At 40.1% G+C, this 18,566-nt stretch overlaps 1 protein-coding gene across 14 annotated transcripts in view; it reads left to right on the top strand.

The window, feature by feature from the left end:
* The window catches only part of JADE3 (jade family PHD finger 3), a 165,213-nt gene that overhangs the window by 18,585 nt on the left and 128,062 nt on the right, over positions 1–18,566 (top strand). For 9 of the 14 annotated variants that reach the window (XM_033948314.1, XM_033948312.1, XM_033948311.1 and 6 more), the window contains exon 2: positions 12,886–12,945. In XM_033948314.1, the coding sequence (XP_033804205.1) occupies positions 12,886–12,945 (60 nt within the window). Of the gene's footprint in view, positions 1–4,128; positions 4,876–12,885; positions 12,946–18,566 lie in introns of all 14 variants that reach the window. The other 5 variants (XM_033948307.1, XM_033948306.1, XM_033948305.1 and 2 more) reach the window with 1 other exon arrangement.

Here is an 18,566-nt window from a genome sequence, read left to right as displayed (position 1 = left end):
TTGGGCACAGCTCCTCCTGTCTGTTTGGCACGGCTCTAATTGGCAGTAGCTCCACTGCTTCTTGCTGTGCAGTGCTTCATTGCTTTGTGTTGCATACTGATTCATCATTTGAGGCCATGTACCGGCTCAGTCTTAGAGCATAGCTCGGTTGTTGGCTGTTGAGTGCTGCCCTGTTTCGCACTACTATGCACAGCTCCATTTCTGGCATCGAGCACAACCCTTTGTCTGATTGTTGGGCACAGTGATATGCCTTCTTTGATTGTTGACTGCTTATCCTTGGCACAGCTCCATCTCTAGGGGGACGTGCACGTCGTCTTCCCTGATATCTGTCTAGGCTTTGGACACTGCTCATCCTTTACGTCATGGGGTGCTCTTTCTTATCTCCTCTTGAGTGCTCTGGCAGCTTGGGTTCGGTTTGTATGACACTGAACTTTGGCAGGCTTGTCTTAGCAGGTCTTTGCATTGAGTGGAACAGGTCTCGCTCTTTGGAGGCTTGGTGTGTAGTTTCTGATCATTTGGTGGGGCAGATGGTTCCATCCGGAGTAGAGCTCCTACAGTCGGGTGATCCTTGTGGTGTTTCTTGGAGACAGCAGTTCTGTTTGGCCCATCCTTCAATTCCTTGGGGGATGGTGGATTGCTTAGCTTGGTAGCTCCTTCTTTCTACGTTCTGTTTGCTGTCCCACCCTACTGAAGACTGCTTTGCTACATCACACTCATTTCTGGATTCATCTGCTTCTGATGACAAGGAAAATAATGATGTCTTAGATGAATCAAGAATCCCACTCTTGTTTCTTTTTGTCTTTAAGCTCTCCTTTTTGTTCTGTTGGGATTTGTCCTGTGGACTGACTTGATTGAATGGATTGTTTCTCGATTAGCGAAGTGGTGGGGAGGGAGTTCTCAGCAGACTTGCTTTTCATGTTTGTCCTGCTGTTTTGTTATGAGGAATACTGACTTACCAGGAAGTTTACCATCCTATATATGACAGAGCTCAGCCTTTGTGCTCTCTATCTCTGTTTGCTGGTGGATGGTCATAATTCATTTGTCTCTGGATTCATCTGCTCTGACTAAAGGAAAGAAAATTATCAGGTAAGATGCAATTTTTCCCTTTGCAACACTGCAAACCCACTTATCAGAAAAATCAATCAAATTTCTCAAATATTTTTAAAGTGTGTGCATAAGCTGCATATAGGAAAAATTCCTGGGTGATAAATTCTTCATGCAGTCTTGCAAAAGATTTAAATTGCTCATCTGATATTAATTGCTGTTTAGACCAAATTCTACCCTCCTGCCAAGATTTCCATGAAAACAATTGACTATTTTATACAAATATTATGCTACAAGGGGGATTTAAGAGACACAGGACCATTAAAATTTAATTCATTTCATCAAACTCTAAAAGCAAACCTACAGATACAGGTGGTTCCTGGACCAAAATTGATATAAATAGGCAGAAGGATCTCTTCTTCAGGATGAATCCAGAAATGCATATCCTCCACCACAGCAGAGGAAAACCAATGAGTACTCATACTCAATATACGCCAAATGATATCTCTAAAAATCTGGAAATTTCATCCCTCCTTTATCCCTAGAACATTTCAATGTATACAGTGCTATGCAAGAGTGTTTATTTTTTCACAAAAATGCAGTTGATTTATTCTTCAATGTTTTATACACTGCACCCTGAAATAAATGGGGAATAACATTCAAAATATAATTTCTTTGGTGCAATAGTCATCCTAATGGGCTCCAGTCTGCCCCAGGAAAGTTGAAGGGAAGACATGGGGACACATTTTTCCCTGTTCCATCTGGAAATTGTTTTATCCCAGGACAAGCAGGCAGGTATTCTCACATATAGGTGACGTCATCGACGGAGCCCGGATGCGGACGCCTCACAAAGAGACTTGCTTAAAGAAACTCGAAGTTTCGAGTCGCCCGCACCACGCATGCGCAAGTGCCTTTCCACCCAGCGCAGGGCGCGTCTCCTCAGTTCTCAGTTTTCCGCGGAGCCAAGAAGTCTGTCTTTGACTCTCGGCGTTTAACTTCGTTCCTTTGTGCCTTCTTTCAACCGCGGTTTGTGGGTTTTTTTCCTCACGAATCGCTGTTTTTAGTTTATTTCTTTTATTTTAGTTTTTAAAAATTTTTTCTTCTTCCATTCGCTTTCCGGGACAGGTCGCTCGTCTGCAGCCCGAGGGCTTCAATTTTGCGGCGGCTATTTTTCTTCATTGTCACCTTGAAAGTTGAACAGAAATGGGCCCCCAGATAAGTTTATTCCAGCAGCGGATCAATGAAAAGGAAATCCTCTAATTAAAATCTCTAGTGGCACAGTGACACAATGGCAAAATTTGTGCTTTGTTCCAATTACCTTTACACTTCTGAGTACTCTGCGGTAAGGGAAAGTGAAAGCAAATTGGAAGGGGCCTGTACAAATGCTACCTTTCAATGAACCCAGGATGCAACAAAGGAGAGAAACATATTTGAGGTTAACAGCAAAGGCTAAAAGTTTCAAAGCTACGTTAAATAACAGGAGAGAGAGAGAGAGAGGGACAACCTTGTCTAGCTCCTCCTGATAACAGCAGCTACATAATATGCAGATGGGAGACCATTAACCAAACATTAATTTTTTCACAACTTGGGATCCCTGTTTGGCTTTGGAACCACCACTATTTTCACATAAAAAAAGAGCCTGAATATGCACCAATTTGCAAATAAGCATTATACACAATCAATCTTTAGACCAGCATTGGTGCAAAGAATTGATAAAATTCAGAAGAAAAGCCATCTAGGTCTGGTGGTTCTTTGATCTACATTTCGGTTCTTAGCTGAGAGTGTTTTCTTGAGAAACTGAAGTACTTCCTTAATGTTTTTAAAAGCAGATTCAACGTGCACAAAATTTTACAGGTGGCTTTTTACTGATGAGGTCTCTGTAAGAGTCACTAAAGCATACTTCCCTAATGCTATTGTATCCTGAGGTCGGGGACTTTTTGCTCCATTTTTATACAAAATATTTATTTTGTAGTCGCAAGATAAATAAGGATAAGAAACTTTAAACATTTTCTGAGTGTTTCACAGCATCTACACTTTCTTGGGATTTGTGTGTGTGATGTTACAGTTAAGACAACACTCCTTCATTTATTTTGTATAGATCAAGTTTCAAGTTTTATTTAAAATTTCTTATACCGCCTAATCAAACCTTCTAGGTGGTGTACAATAATGTTAAAACCGTCTATTACGGTAACTAAAATACAGTTTAAAAACACACAACACTAGGGCAAATACTAACTTTAAAAGACTAATAAACTAAAAAAAATATAAAAATTTTACAAACAGACAAGAGGGAAAGAAGGGCTAGAACTACAATATGTAAAGAAAAAGAAAACATGTAAGGGAAAAAAAACAATAGGGAGGGGAGCAGGTATAAAGAATCCTCCTTCTAGGTACTAGGTCATCCTTAAAAGGACAGTTAGGTTTCAAAAGCATCAAGGAAGAGAAATGTCTTTAATTTCGACTTAAAGTCTGTTTGTGTAGATACATACCAGGCACCACAGAGAGGCCTAGTTTGAATAGAATCTTGTTTCACCCTAAGCCATATGGGCCTATCAGTAGGAACTGAATGATTATACCAATAGCTACCTTGCTTTAAACAAAAAGCAGGGTGGTAATACCCAAATTCAGATAAATTAACTCCTTATTGATTCCTGCATTATTTTAGCTTATATATACTGTAAATAATATTTATTTAACTCCTTATTGATTCCTGCATTATTTTAGCTTATATATACTGTAAATAATATTTATTTAACTCCCTTTGATATCTTGATCCTGATCAATAATTACAGCCAAACCAGGGTAGATTTGATTTAAATCATGGTTTTCTACAGTCTCATTCTTGCTGGTATAATCTTAATACAGTATTTGCAACAAGATTAAGGTTTCATTTTTTTTGAAAAAGAACTTTTCAGATTAGTTTTACAGTTGTATCAAAAAAATTACTGATTTGGTTATACTACGAAGTATGTTCCAAAGTAATAATTTTTTTTTAAATTAACCTACACAGGTTGTTCAAATTGCACATTGGTAGAGTAATTCTTCCTCTGTACAGGTGTTTCAGAATCTTTTTCTTCATTGCAGGTGAATAATGGATTCCAGACAGAAGCAACATGCCGTCATTGAGTTCTTGACAAAGGAGGGGTACAGGCTGTCCTCATTCACAGAAGGCTACGTAATTTTTACAGAGATGGTACCATTGACAAGAGCAATGCAGCATTGAGGACAACCCACGCAGTGGGAGATCATAAACTGCAACCACTGACACAAATCGTTAGCGAGTGGACAAATTGTTTTGCATGGACAGATAAGTCATAATCAGTGAGCTTGCTGCACAACTGGATTGTGGTCACAATGCCATATTGAAGATGGTGGAAGACTTAGGGTATCGGGAAATGTGTGCAAAGTAGATACCTCAGCAGTTGCCACCTGATTTGAAGGAGAGAGAGGTAAAAGTCTACTCTGATTTGCTGGAAGCTTTTGAAGCCAATGAAGATGCACTTTCTTTTTTTCCAATCTGGTGACGGGATGAAATGTGGGCGTATCTTTATGATCCGGAAATGAAGAATCAGTCTATGGAATGGCATCGCACATCTTCTCCAAGGCCTAAGAAATTCAAGAGCCAGTGAACAAAACAGAAAATCATGGTGACTTTTTTACCATTCTTCTTGATTTTCTAGAATGTGGCCATACCCTGACAGTGAGCAGTACATTGAGACGCGCAAGAAGTGCGGAGAAGCCATTAGGAGGAAGAGATCAAACGAGAATCTAGAAATGATCCACATTCACCATGACCATACATGACCGCACACATCTTTGGCAACGAATCAGGTGATTGGCAAATTGGACTGATCGGTGGTCCCCATTCACCGTTCATTCCAGATCTGGTGCCCTCCAACTTCACCTCTTCAGTCCAATAAAGCATAGTGTTCAGGGAAAACAATTTGATGACACAGACAATTTGAAAGTGACTGTGAAGAAGTGGGTATGGCAGTGCACACTGAATTTTTTCAAAGAGGGTTAGAGTTGGGTTCATTGATGGTGCAAATGCATCGCTTGTGATGGAGACTGTTGAGTAATACCTTTTGTATAGAGGAAGATATACTCTACCAACATGTGCAATTTGACCAACCTATATTGGTTAATAAAAATGTCATACCCTCTTTTGCATTACTTTCGGTATATCCCGCTTGTTAGAAATATAGTTCACCTCCCAATAATTTCATAATTTTCTGCAGTTTAATATTTGGGCAACTTTTCTGTTGTACTTGATTGAAAGGAGAAAAATAATCATTACCTTAACAATTTATATAGTTTTATTTAACCAAAACAGTAACATTATAGTATACAGGGGTGGTTTGCAAAGTTTGGTTAAAAAAATAAATTAAGTTAATCAATACATTAGTTTCTATCGAGGGCTATACACTTAGGCCTCCTTTTATGAAACTGCGATAGCAGCAGTTTCTAGTGCAGAAAGCCGCGCTGAATGGCCCGCGCTGCTCCTGACGCTCATAGGAACTCTTGAGTGTTGGGAGCAACGCGGGCCATTCAGTGCGGCTCTCCGCGCTAGAAACTGCTATCGCAGTTTCATAAAAGAGGGGGTTAGTTCAGCAAGTTTTTCCAATTTTTTCATGTTGTAGGAAAAATAGTTTATGAAAAAAACTGGAAACTTGCTGAACTAAGGGCTCCTTTTACGAAGGCGCGTTAGGGCCTTAACACGTGGAATAGCGTGCGCTAAAATGCCTGCGCGCTAGCCGCTACTGCTTCTTGAGCAGGCGGTAGTTTTTCAGCTAGTGCGTACTATAGCACACGCTAATCTGGTGCATGTGCAGGAAACACTAGTGCACCTTCGTAAAAGGAGCCCTAAGTGTATAGCCCTTGATGGAAACTAGTGTGGTGGTTTAACTTTTTTTTTTTTTTAACCAAACATTTCAAACCACCCTCTTGTATTATTGTATTTGCTTAAACAAAGAGTAGGGGACACTTGATGAAGTTACAGGGAAATACTTTTAAAACCAATAGGAAGGAATATTTTTTTTACCCTAGGAACAAGTTGACAAAGAGTGGCTAATGTAGCTGGTTTTAAGAAAGATTTGGGCAGTTTCTTGGAGGAAAGGTCCATAGTCGGGTACTAGTGACCTGGTTTGGGCAGTTTCCTGGAGGAAAGGTCCATAGTCGAGTACTAGTGACCTGGTTTGACCACCATTAAGATGAGCTACCAGGTCCATAGTCGAGTACTAGTGACCTGGTTTGACCACCATTAAGATGAGCTACCAGGTCCACACATGAAAAACTTAAATTACTGTCTTCTGTAGCTCACTTATCTTCAGTACAAAAGAAAGTGGGAATGGACAATGAACACTTCACTGAAGATCACTGATGTGTCCTTTTCTGAAATAAACAAGTTGGTTTTACATCAGTGATCACTGATGTGTCCTTTTCTGAAATAAACAAGTTGGTTTTACATCAGTGATCACTGATGTGTCCTTTTCTGAAATAAACAAGTTGGTTTTACATCAGTGATCTTCAGTGGAGTGTTCATTGTCTGTTCCCACTTCCTTTTGTACTGTTTTATACCCATGGGTTCTCTGTCCTTTAGGACTTTTTGGTGCTCACTTATCTTTATTTGACACCACGCGCTACACTCAACCCATGCATAACACCAATTTACTCTCAGAAAATGATCTAGTACAGCATTTCGATTGAAAAATTAAAAACCTAAGAAATAACTACTCTAATTGCCGAATACGAACATCAATCAACTGATATACAAAGAAATGAAATACCAGCGGACATGATTTGGAGTTCCTTCCACAATTTAGAATGGAATAACTACATCAAGTTATATAACAAATACTCTAAATCATACTGTGTCCTTGACTCATGTCCCCCAGAAATTATGAAAGCAGCTCCATTAGACTTTAAACTATCCCTATTGAATTACCTAACCAATAACCTAAACAATGAAAAATTCTTCACTAATAATGGTCATATTATAATAACCCCAAACTAAGGAAGGTGAGAGACTCTGCACTACAATATAAGCCACTTTTTAGGATAGACATGCTGAGGTGATCTTAGAAGCCCTTTGGGACCTGGTAGCAAATTTTGGGAAGGTAATTAGTCCCAATTTCCAACATATTGAAAATAAACTTATCCACCATTCAGAAGAATAACAAAAATTAAAATTGGATATGACTTCTAATAGTTTACTTGAAAAGACTCAGCAGGATATGGTTTCAATAAAACAACTCCAGGAAATTATAATTAAAGACAACTTGAATCTTAGAAGAAAAGTGGAGTTATTAGAAAATCAAGCACCTAGTAATAATTTAAGATTGATAAACTTTCCAAGAATAACTATGGTAACACCTAGAGATATATATGCTTAGGAGATATTTATTAGAAATTTTGGAAGTTCTGGAAGGTAATCTTCCACCATTCGCCCAAGTTTATTATCTCCCCAGCAAAATTCTGCACTAACAGCAACCTGAGCCTACTGAAGGATAAGTATTAAATATTACAGAGATTCTGGAGAAGTCAGATAAGGAAGTGGTAACACCTGCAACATTAGTAGCCACTTTGGCTCTTTCTATTGATAAATCTTGGTTATTTCTAAAGAATAAACCAAAGGAATTTCTTGGATGTAAAATTCAAATGTTCCCTGATGTTACAAGGGAAAAGCAAAAATGCAGATGTGACTTCCTTCTTTTGAAACCGGGGGTCATCTCATTGGGGGCTACACTTTATTTGAGATACTCTTGTAAGTGCATTGTCCGTTGACTAATTTTTTGGCAATGTCCCGCCTGGACAAGGAGAAAACTCAAAGTTTGAGCTCTAAAAGAAAATAGTAACTTCCTTCCCGATCTATAGGAATAGCATTACTTTCTTGATTGTTTCTTTATGTTCTCACAATTAATTCTTGGATCTAATGAGGACTAATTTTACCATAATAGTTTTTTTTGTATTGCTTAACATTGTTAAGTATGGATTTATATGATTGTAATATGCTTTGGTTAAATTTACTTTCTGTACAAGTTTACTTGATATAATATTGAAATCAATAAAAAACAATTAAATATATAAACATAAATAATATAGAACAAGGATCAACAAAACCCCCGTCTCCCCTCCCCTTCACAAATATCCCCTCCACTATTGAGAAAAACTGAATAAGCCAAATTACTACAGAATGCTACACAGCGAAATCATGCTAACAGAATACCACAGTCACACAATGCAGGAATAGTGTTAAGGAAGTGCAACAAGGGCAACATCCCCCTTGTCAGAGAGAGCCCTAAGCCATCAGGAAGCTAAAGAGGCATGTCCTGGGCTTTGCAGTCCCCAGTTATGTCTAACACCAGCTCTAGCAGGATACATATTTTAAATCTGATATATTCTAATCACAAAATAAAATTATTTTTTCTACCTTTTGTTGTCTCATCATTTTATTTTTCAAATCATGTTGGTCTCAGGCACTGGTCTGTTTTCTTTTGTCTTCTCTTAACTCACTTGCCAGGGTCTCCTGACCATGTAACATTTCTTCTTTCTCCATGCTCACCATGCATCTTATTTCTCTGTGTATGTATTGTTCCCCATGTTCAGCATCTCGATCTCCTGTATGTCCCTTTCTAGTATTTCCCCTCTCCTGTATGTCCCTTTCTAGTATTTCCCCTGTGCCCATCTCCCTGCCTTTATCATCTTACCATTCTATGATTCCCCTCCACCTGTGTACATTATCGCTCTTCTATATCCCTTTGCCCCCTGTCCAGCATCTTCCTGCATTCTTATTCTCCCCCATGTCTATCTAGTCATCTTCTCTGTCCATATACCACCCCCATGCAGCATTCTCCTTTTTGTCCCTGTTCCTATCCTCCCATCCATTCCCACCATCTCCCCTCTTTTGTATATCACTGTATCCATCTTTTCCCCTCTCTAACTCCCTTACACCAATGTCTCTCTCACTCTTTCTTTCATCCCTCCCTCTGCTATGTTCAGTATTTCACTCACTTCATCCCCTTGGTTCAGCTTTTCTCTTTTCCTTCCTTTCTCTCTCTTCCTCCCTGCAGATACTGCACCTCTCTCCCTTCCCTCTAACCCCCTTTTCATGGGTCCAACACCTCTATCCCCTCCCTTCAGCACCCAGATGTGGGTCTGGCTCCACTCCACTCCAGATGTTGTATAGGTGAATCATCAGTTCGGTTTAAGTCTCTGCTTGTCAGCAGGTTATGCGAGTAGCTATAAACTCTATATAACTGGTGCTAGTTGCACAGCTTTGGATATTATGTTAAATCCACATGGACTCGGCACCTTTCCGTTCTCCCCCCCCCCAATCTCCAGACCAGATCCAGCAACTCTCCTTTCCCTTCAGCTCCAGCCAGTCCAGCAGTCCAAGAAACCCCCTCCCCCTTCATAAGTACAGCAGTAGCTCTACCTCGTGAGTCCAGCAGCTCCCAATCGCAGGTCAAAACCTGCAAAAAAAAACAAAAAAAACCCAAAAAAAACCCCTGCTACTCCTCTGGGTCGTCCCCTTTATACCTCCTGGGGTGAGCCTACCAGCCTCTTAAAAGCTTCATGGAAGAAGAGGCAACATCACTTCCAAGGCTGCTATCAGACCTTTTACCGGCCGAGTCCCTCCTTCTGATGTAACTTCTGGTCTCTGTTGTTTTTCTCTAAACAAAAAAAAAAAATTAATGCTGTTTTTTTTATTATTGATACCATTTTTGTTTGCTTAGTATTACTTATTGTATTCACTGTCACTTAGTACTGCCCCAAAAAGGGATATTTGCTTGTTTCATCTCTTTATTTCTTTATAACAGTTGCATCAAAATGATGGTAACATGCAGTAATAATAAATATTTTTACTCAAATATGACAATTCCTCAAGGCAGTCTTTTAAAGAAATATGATGAAATCAAAACATTACCAACCTGAAGATCCTGCCTGTTCACATGTTCTTTTTGTCATCTTCATCAAAGCACTTCTCATGATGTTTCGTTCAGTCCACTAGGCCTTGCACTGCTTTGTTGCAGTATTCATTTTGTATGCTTGCCTATCTTACCCATAGGTAAAGTATCTATAAACAAAATATGTGATTATGTCTTTAATGTGTCTAGTAGTCCTGAACACTAGGGTCTTGTATCTGAACCAGCCAGTTGCTTGCAGAAAACTCTCAATCATGTTTCGTATCTCTACCCTTTTCCCAGAGAGCTGCTCTTGCACCCCCCCCTCAGTTTGTTTTCTGCAAGTTGCTCAGAAGTGTTTGTAAATTTTGTATCCAGAGGTTCCCACTTGATGGGATCTCTGCATGGGAGAAGACGGACTCGCACGATATAAATCTTCTGCTAGTGGGATCAGCCCATTGGGGACACCTAGCTAGCCAGCCAGCCTGCAAGTATTTTTTATAGCTCAGGGGCCAACCCTGGGTAGCTGCTAACATCCCTGATTCAGTCAGGAGCTTGAATGCAAGCTGTGTAGACTCCTTTCCGGCTTGGTCAGGACTAATTATGGACCGGCTGCATGGTCCTCCTCCTTTTGCAGTGTGGTTTTCCAGTGGTTGAGTCTGACCTTGGTCCGACTGGCAGCCAGAAGACCAGATTCATCCAGTGAATCTGTGAGGCAGATTTCTTCTCTTTGATTCCAGCTGAAATCCTTCCTTCCTCAGATCTCAGTCGTGGAGGTCTCAGAAAACGCAGAGACCGAGGCTCCCACCCTTCCCCTGTATGCTCTGTTACACACAGGACATAGATGCTCCTTGGCTGGCAATCCAACGCAAACCTGGCATGATATAGGGGTAAAAAGACCTGGTGTCATCCATCCCAATTGATTTTGGGCAAAAATCGAGGGGTTTTGAGGCAGATGAAGGTAAAAGAAAAAAAGATCATTTAAAAACCAAGATGGCTGCCACCAGAAAAATTGTACCCAAAACAGCCTTTGGAGACCTCCCTAAAGGAAAACACATTACAGGGAAAGGGATTTTGGAGGTGGGGGACCTATGCTTTGGGGTCATAAGCCCTCAAATTCAAGTTTTAAGGACTCCCCCATCCCCAAATTTTCCCCATAGGCTTTAATAGCCTTACTCACTGTCATATGGTGTGTCCCTGCTTCATAATAGGATTTCAGCTGGAATCAAAGAGAAGAAATTGCCTCACAGATTTGAGCTGCTGAGGGTCCTCAGCACCTGTTAGCAGTGCACCTTGGCAGCAACACAGGGGTTCTCCTCTCAACAGGTGCACCAACCAGACGAGGGCACAGACTTGGACCAGGAGGTTCAGTTTGTCATGGACTAGCAAGTCCAATTCCATGCCATTTTTATCCCAGGATGACATCTCCCTGGCAAAATCTGCTTCCGTGCAGGAGGATAGCGGTCAAAAGGTGGTAGCGACACTGGATCAGGGGGAAGACCCCACAGTACACAGGTGTTCAGGACCTCTGTGCTTTCGAGAGTTATTTCCACATTGCTGCAAGAGTTAAAGCTGGAAATCCTGCAAACTTCTTCTAAGTGCTCAGTTATGAGCAGTTCTGTAGCTCTGACCACGTTTTTTTCCTCACATCTGGTCATCACTAATTTGGTCACTGATCACTGGACCCCTTTTGAGTGGCTAAAACTATGGCCAAGCTGTATCTGATGGTGCAAGATTTCCCAGAAGCTGTTTGTTCAGCTAAAAGTGGATTTGCTAGTGGCATAGGTCACTAAACAAACTTCCCTTCCTAGTGATGGAGGGGTGATGTTAAGGATTCTCAGGTCCGCAAAGTGGACTTGCTCTTCAAACTTCAATTTGAAGCTTTGGCCCTCCTACTGGACTGTTTTGGAATGTGGCTGGCTGGCCGGAGAGAGCCCTCAAAGATCAGACTACAGTGAAAATGCTGCTGTTTGTTTAGTCTATAGAGCTAGAGCCAGCCGTAGACTTAGACTTGGGCAGAACTCCATATACTTCATCTGAAAACTGTAGACCAGGCTCGGACAACTGTAGACCTGTTCTAGATCTCGAGTATGTCAGTGTGGATCTGAAGTTACCACACTTCCATATGGAGAATCTAAACTCTGGGGACTCCTTTGGTATGTCCCTAGCATTCAGGACCACTAGACATGTTGCACTAGAAAGAAAGATTAGGTTCTTACCTCAGTAATCTTCTTTCTTGTAGATGTGACTAGTGGTTCTGTAGCCCCACCCTGTGTATGGGATTTGCCTGCCTTCTACCTTAGGATCAATCTGAATTTGAAGAATTTTCTGCATTTCAGAGGAACTGAGAGGAACAACAACAACAAAAAAGACAGATGGTGTATAGGTGAATCATCAGTTCGGTTTAAGTCTCTGCTTGTCAGCAGGTTATGCGAGTAGCTATAAACTCTATATAACTGGTGCTAGTTGCACAGCTTTGGATGTTATGTTAAATCATGTGTTTGTTTCCTGTGTTTGTTTCAGAGCAGAGCAAAATTGTAGTGTCAGGGATTTCCCCGTTTTTCCTCCTTCCTGTAATCTTATATTGCAGTGCTGCTTAATTGCTTTTGTACAAACTGTAGGGGCAGGAGCAGCTTCCTGAGAAAGAGGTGGAGTTGGACAACATGATTGACAGTTTTTTGTAAGCAACTTGCTGGTTCAGATACAAGATCCTAGTGTTCAGGACCACTAGACACATCTACCAAGAAATATTATTTATGTAAAAACCTAATCTTTTTAATTAGGCTTCAGGTAGGTGTCACCTTGGTGTCTAAATATAGGCATCAATTTATAGAATTATCCTCTGAGCACTTTAGTAAGAAGTGATAAAGAAACTGAATTGCATTACTATAGATTACTTTGTAAATATATAAATATATATATTTTTCATTTTTGTTAGGATGCGTCAGGATGAAACGCCGCCGGAATTTCAGCAACAGTGACAGTTCAGACAATGAGAGTAAGTAATATTGTGCAACTTTTTGTGATCTCATGGCAGTTGCTTATGGTTTGTGGGTAAAGTCCATTTTGCTTTTCCCCTTTTTAATGGGTGTATTCTACTCCTTTTTTTATTTTATTTTATTTTTTTTTTCTTTCCATTAATTTTCAAAATATTTATTGAAAATGTACTTCAGTAAGAAAGTTTTAAGTGATGCAGTAACATTAGACAAACTTCTTAAAAAGGAGCAAGAAGAAAGAAGAAATTTTTAAATGAAAGTGTTCTCTTAGGTTTCCATGGCTGGTGCAGTTAACTGTGTCTGAATAAGTGGAATTGATGAGTCAGCCATCATGCTATAACTTTTTTTTTTTTCAGAGTATGCTGAGAGCTCTGCAGTTTTGCCTTTATGTGGGTCCTCAAGCCTGATTGGCTGGTGTTTGAGCTGATTTCAGCAGAAAATTGAGGCAGGAAGGTCTGTTCATGAATTTTGAGTTTTGGGAAAATGAGGCTAGAATTTCATTGGGATAGCTCTGACTCAAGCGGGGAGAGAAATTTCTGTAGATCATATTCTAACTTTTAGTGGGAAGAGGACACTTGTTCATTTTTGCACTGAATCTCTTTATAAAGGATGAGCCCTTTGTCTCCACTGTTGTTAGGGTATCTTGCTATCTTTTACCTCCTTGATTTTTCTCGGCTACAAACTATATCTTCTTTCTCCAAGATTTTTGTCACCATAAATCTAATTTTATGACCAGTTGCCTTAGCATGAAGTCCTGCAGCTGGTTTTTCTATGTTGTAGAACTTGTGGAGTCTCTCATACTTTTGCAGCCTTTCCTCTACAGTGCATTCAGTTTTGCCAGTGTATGATTGGCCATAACTACATGTAAGTTTGTATATTCCATTCAGATTGTGACCAATGGACATCCCCACCAAAATTTCTTGCTGAAATTGGCTCAAACCCCAGCCAGACAGGTTTGAGGACTCACTATATATAAAGACAAACTGCCAACCTCACAGCACAATGGCTGAAATGTCTATTCCATTAATTCAGACACAGCAAGACTGAAACAACTGCAACAATCAAGATCTGATATGGTTTGGTACCATATTATGGTAGAACATTTGAATGACTTTGTTTATTATTAGTCACCATATTTTTTTGCTTTTAATTCATATCCCTCTAAATATAAATTAACTATTTTTAGAAAATAGAAAGATGGAAGAGTATCTAGTCCATTGACTAGTACTATTTATTTTTGAAAAATGACAATCGGCCACATAAATAGGTGACACAGGATGGCGGTGATGTAGAGCTTCTCCTAGACAGCCCTGGAAGAGTTTAGAAAGTCTCTTCTGGCATATGCAAGACTTTTGCCTACCAGCCATTTCACAGAGTTCTTTCAAGTCTTTCTTTGTGCACAGGCATCATCAAACATGTTTGGGTTTTTTTTCTCTGTGATTGGATCTCCTAATTGACTCCCCCCTCTGATTCATTTTGTGTTGTCTGTTTTTGGAATGGAGAGATTTGAATAGTCCCATAATTTTGAAACTAAAATCAGTTTATTTTAGATCCTGTGTCTTTGAGGAAGATCAAAGGGAGGGCCAGTATCATTGGCCCCATGGATAAGCTTCTTCAACTACACCAGCTATGTCTTCTCCTAATGTACCATCATGATTTTTAGCATCTTTCCAGACTTCAGAGCATTTCTGAGTCCTGTGGATAGGACTTCATAATCTCCTCTAAGGCCTCTCTGATTGGAAGTTTGGAGGTATAGACTCTTGCTTCAGCTGTTTCCGCTGGGAATGTGTTGTGAACATTAGAAGGGACAAGAATTTCTTTTCTGGAAACTATATTTTTGAGACTGTTGACTTGAAATAAATTATTTTCTTGCAGATATTATGTGGCTGGGTATCTTGCAAATTCTCTTATGTGGATTTATGGGAAACTGTGATCATAATTTGATCAAATTTGAGCTGATATTGGAAGTGACATCGCAAATGAAATCTACTGTAGAGGCATTTAATTTTCAAAAGTGCAACTATGATAAAATGAGGAAAATGGTTAAGAAGCTAAAAGGATCAGTTGCAAAGTTTAGGACTGTAAACCAGGCATGGATGTTACTTTAAAATACCATCGTGGAAGCCCAGACCAGATGTATTCCATGTATGAGCAAAGGTAGAAGAGGAAACAAGAGTCGGTATGGTTTAAAGGTGAAGTGAAAGTTGCTACTCTTTGGGTTTTGGCCAGGTACTAGTGACATGGATTGGCCACCATGAGAACGGGCTACTGGGCTTGATGAATCATCGGTCTGACTTGTGTTCTTATGACCATCTTCTTTTTCTAACAGAATAGGAACATAAGCATAATATGTTGCAGATGTAAGCAACTGTATTGAAATGTGGTTTTATTTTAATAGACCAGCAAAATGTTGGAGCTACGACTATTAGTCAGTTTAATTCTGCATCTTCAGCTGGAATCTATGTAAAATTTTATCAAGATTTAGAAGTTTGAGATGAAAATTTTTTTCTAAGACCTGGCTTCTTTTTCCTTGATTTCTTAAATATTTTTTTCTGAAATTATTGGGTCATTCCATGCCAGGTGGTCTAATGGTCCCCACCATTATGTTTCAGATTTTGTTCAAAATTTGCACATAGAATAGTCAAGGCACTAAGATAATTTTTCTAAGATTTTAGATTCCTAACTGTAATAGTCACTGAGCTAGACCCACTTGTCTGGCTGGATATTGGCAGCATTGTGCACAGTGATGAATAAGGTGTCATTTTTAACTGCTTGTAAAATTGAGACCTGTCGCCACAGGTGGGTTTCTTTTTTGCAGGATCCCAAGCCTGATTGTGAGTTTCTTTTCCGCAGGATCCAAAGCCTAACTGTGGGTTTCTTTTCCACAGGAGTTACTGCAATGATATGCTGCTCTGGGACCCAGCAAGTATCACTTCTTAAAGGCCAGTAAAATGAACTTATTGGGCCATATGGATGCATAAGCTTACTAAGGCACTTAGTAGGCCCAGTTTATCCACATGGCCCAGTAAGTTCCTTTTACTGGTCTTCAAGAAGTTATACTTGCTGGATTCCAGAGCAGCATATCATTGCATTTACTCCTGTGGAAAAGAAACCCACAGTGAGGCTTTGGATCCTGCGGAAAAGAAACCCACCTGTGGTTGTTGTTGCATGGCTATTGGGCGTGGCCCCTATTGTTGATGGGGATATTGATTTGCTCATTTGGAAACCAGTAGTGACAAAGCCACCATGGACCAACGCAACACCTATTTCATATACATTTTCTACCCTTGTGATATGTGTATCATGGGCCGTGCGCACACAATATCCCACACTTTTAAGCAAATATATATTTCAATAAGGGTTACATTGCAAAACAAATATAAATCTTGTAGAGTAATATTTCCTCTTTCAGGTGGTACAATTTATTTATTTATTTATTCATTTTTATAGCCCTTCCTCCCCTAGGGGCCCAGAACTGTTAGAAAAAGATTCAGGGAGACACTTTTGTATTATTGACCCTGAAAATTGACAAATTTCAGCCCTTGTGTAAATGGTGCAAAATCTGAAGGAATGTTCTGATGCAGCTATTCATACTGAATTGCTGCAGATTTGACAGTGTAGCATCCAGTGCAAGGATAATCTATGATAAAAATCTGACTTCTGTATCTACTTTTGCTCTGGAGCTATAGCAGCTGATAAATGGTCAAAATCTGTCACACAACTGCAACAAGTTTTTAAGACAGACTTTGAGCAAAATATTTAAGCGGGCTTTTGCAACCATGATGCTCATACTAGTATCGCTGAGACTAGCGTAGCTTGTTGTGCTAGACTGCAAAAATTAGTATTTTTCATCAATTATTGTCAGCTTTATGAGCAGCTAAAAATGATGCTACCAGCCCCCAGAAAAACAAGGGGGTCTAGCTCAGTGACTGTTGCAACTAAGGATCTGATATTTTGGGAAACTTTTTTTTTTATGCTGTGCTAGTTCTGCATACATAGCAACATAGTAAATGATGGCAGATATACAAATTTCTAATCAAAATCCAAGACATAATGGTTGGGAGGTTTTGTTTTTTTTTAATTTAGACCGCTTGGTATAGAATAAGAACATAAGAATAGCTTCACTGGGTCAGACCAATGGTCTATGAAGCCCAGTAGTCCGTTCCCATGGTGGCCAATCAGGTCACTAGTACCTGGCCAAAACCCAAGGTTTTGCAATATTCCATGCTACCTGTACAGGGCAAGCAGTGGCTTCCCCCGTGTCCTTTTGAATCACTCACTGCACATCAGCTTGTCAATTTTGACCTTAACAGGGGCTTTCATTATTTATGATCCCAGCATAACCTTAGCAACGCTTCACTGAAGCACAAATGGTAATAATTGAACAATATATCTCTTAGCAACTTAATTTAAAATGGTGACCTTGCCATTAAAGTGAGATACCCAGCACTTAAGCTGGTTTAGGCTCTTCTAAGTGCTTGTGTTCAGATGGACTGTAAAAGTTGTTGCTCTGCCAAACTTGCTCAAACTGTCGGAATTGCAATCAAAGCATCTAGAATCAGGGACGAAGTGTGAGATAATAAAATTTGCAGACGACACCAAACTATTTAGTGGAGCTCGGACTAAAGAGGACTGCGAAGAATTGCAAAGGGACTTGAACAAACTAGGAGAATGGGCGACGAGATGGCAGATGAAGTTCAATGTTGAGAAATGTAAAGTATTACATGTGGGAAACAGAAACCCGAAGTACAACTATACGATGGGAGGGATGTTATTAAATGAGAGTACCCAAGAAAGGGACTTGGGGGTAATGGTGGACATGACAATGAAGCCAACGGCACAGTGCGCAGCGGCCGCTAAGAGAGCGAATAGAATGCTAGGTATAATCAAGAAGGGCATCACTACCAGAACGAAAGAAGTTATCCTGCCGTTGTATTGGGCAATGGTGCGCCTGCATCTGGAGTACTGCGTCCAATATTGGTCGCCGTACCTTAAGAAAGACATGGCGTTACTAGAGAGGGTTCAGAGGAGAGCGACACATCTGATAAAAGGGATGGAAAACCTTTCATACGCTGAGAGATTGGAGAAACTGGGACTCTCTTCCCTGGAGAAGAGGAGACTTAGAGGGGATATGATAGACTTACACGATCTTGAAGGGCATAGAGAGAGTAGAGAGGGACAGATTCTTTAAACTTTCGAAAAATAAAAGAACAAGAGGACATTCGGAGAAGTTGAAAAGGTGTGGTGGACACCTGGAATATGCTTCCAGAGGACGTAATAGGGCAGAGTACGGTACTGGAGTTCAAGAAAGGATTGGACAATTTCCTGCTGGAAAAGGGGATAAAAGGGTATAGATAGAAGATTACTGTGCAGATCCTGGACCTGTTGGGGCTGCCGCGTGAGCGGACTGCTGGGCGCGATGGACCTCGGGTCTGACCCAGCGGAGGCAGTGCTTATGTTCTTATGCTTATATTCTTATGTTAAATTAAGCTCTATACTTCCTTTCCACATGTGCTGTGTACTCTGGCCCAGGTGAAAATCCACCTGTTATGATCTGACTAAGCTATGACATACACTTCTCTCTCTGTATCCGCGGATTCGCTTATTTGCGATTTTTCGGCTG

Source organism: Geotrypetes seraphini, chromosome 6 (assembly GCF_902459505.1).
Source record: "Geotrypetes seraphini chromosome 6, aGeoSer1.1, whole genome shotgun sequence".
NCBI lineage: Eukaryota > Metazoa > Chordata > Amphibia > Gymnophiona > Dermophiidae > Geotrypetes > Geotrypetes seraphini.
The sequence above is the reverse complement of the archived record's forward strand: the minus strand, read 5'-3'. Positions and strand labels throughout refer to the sequence as shown.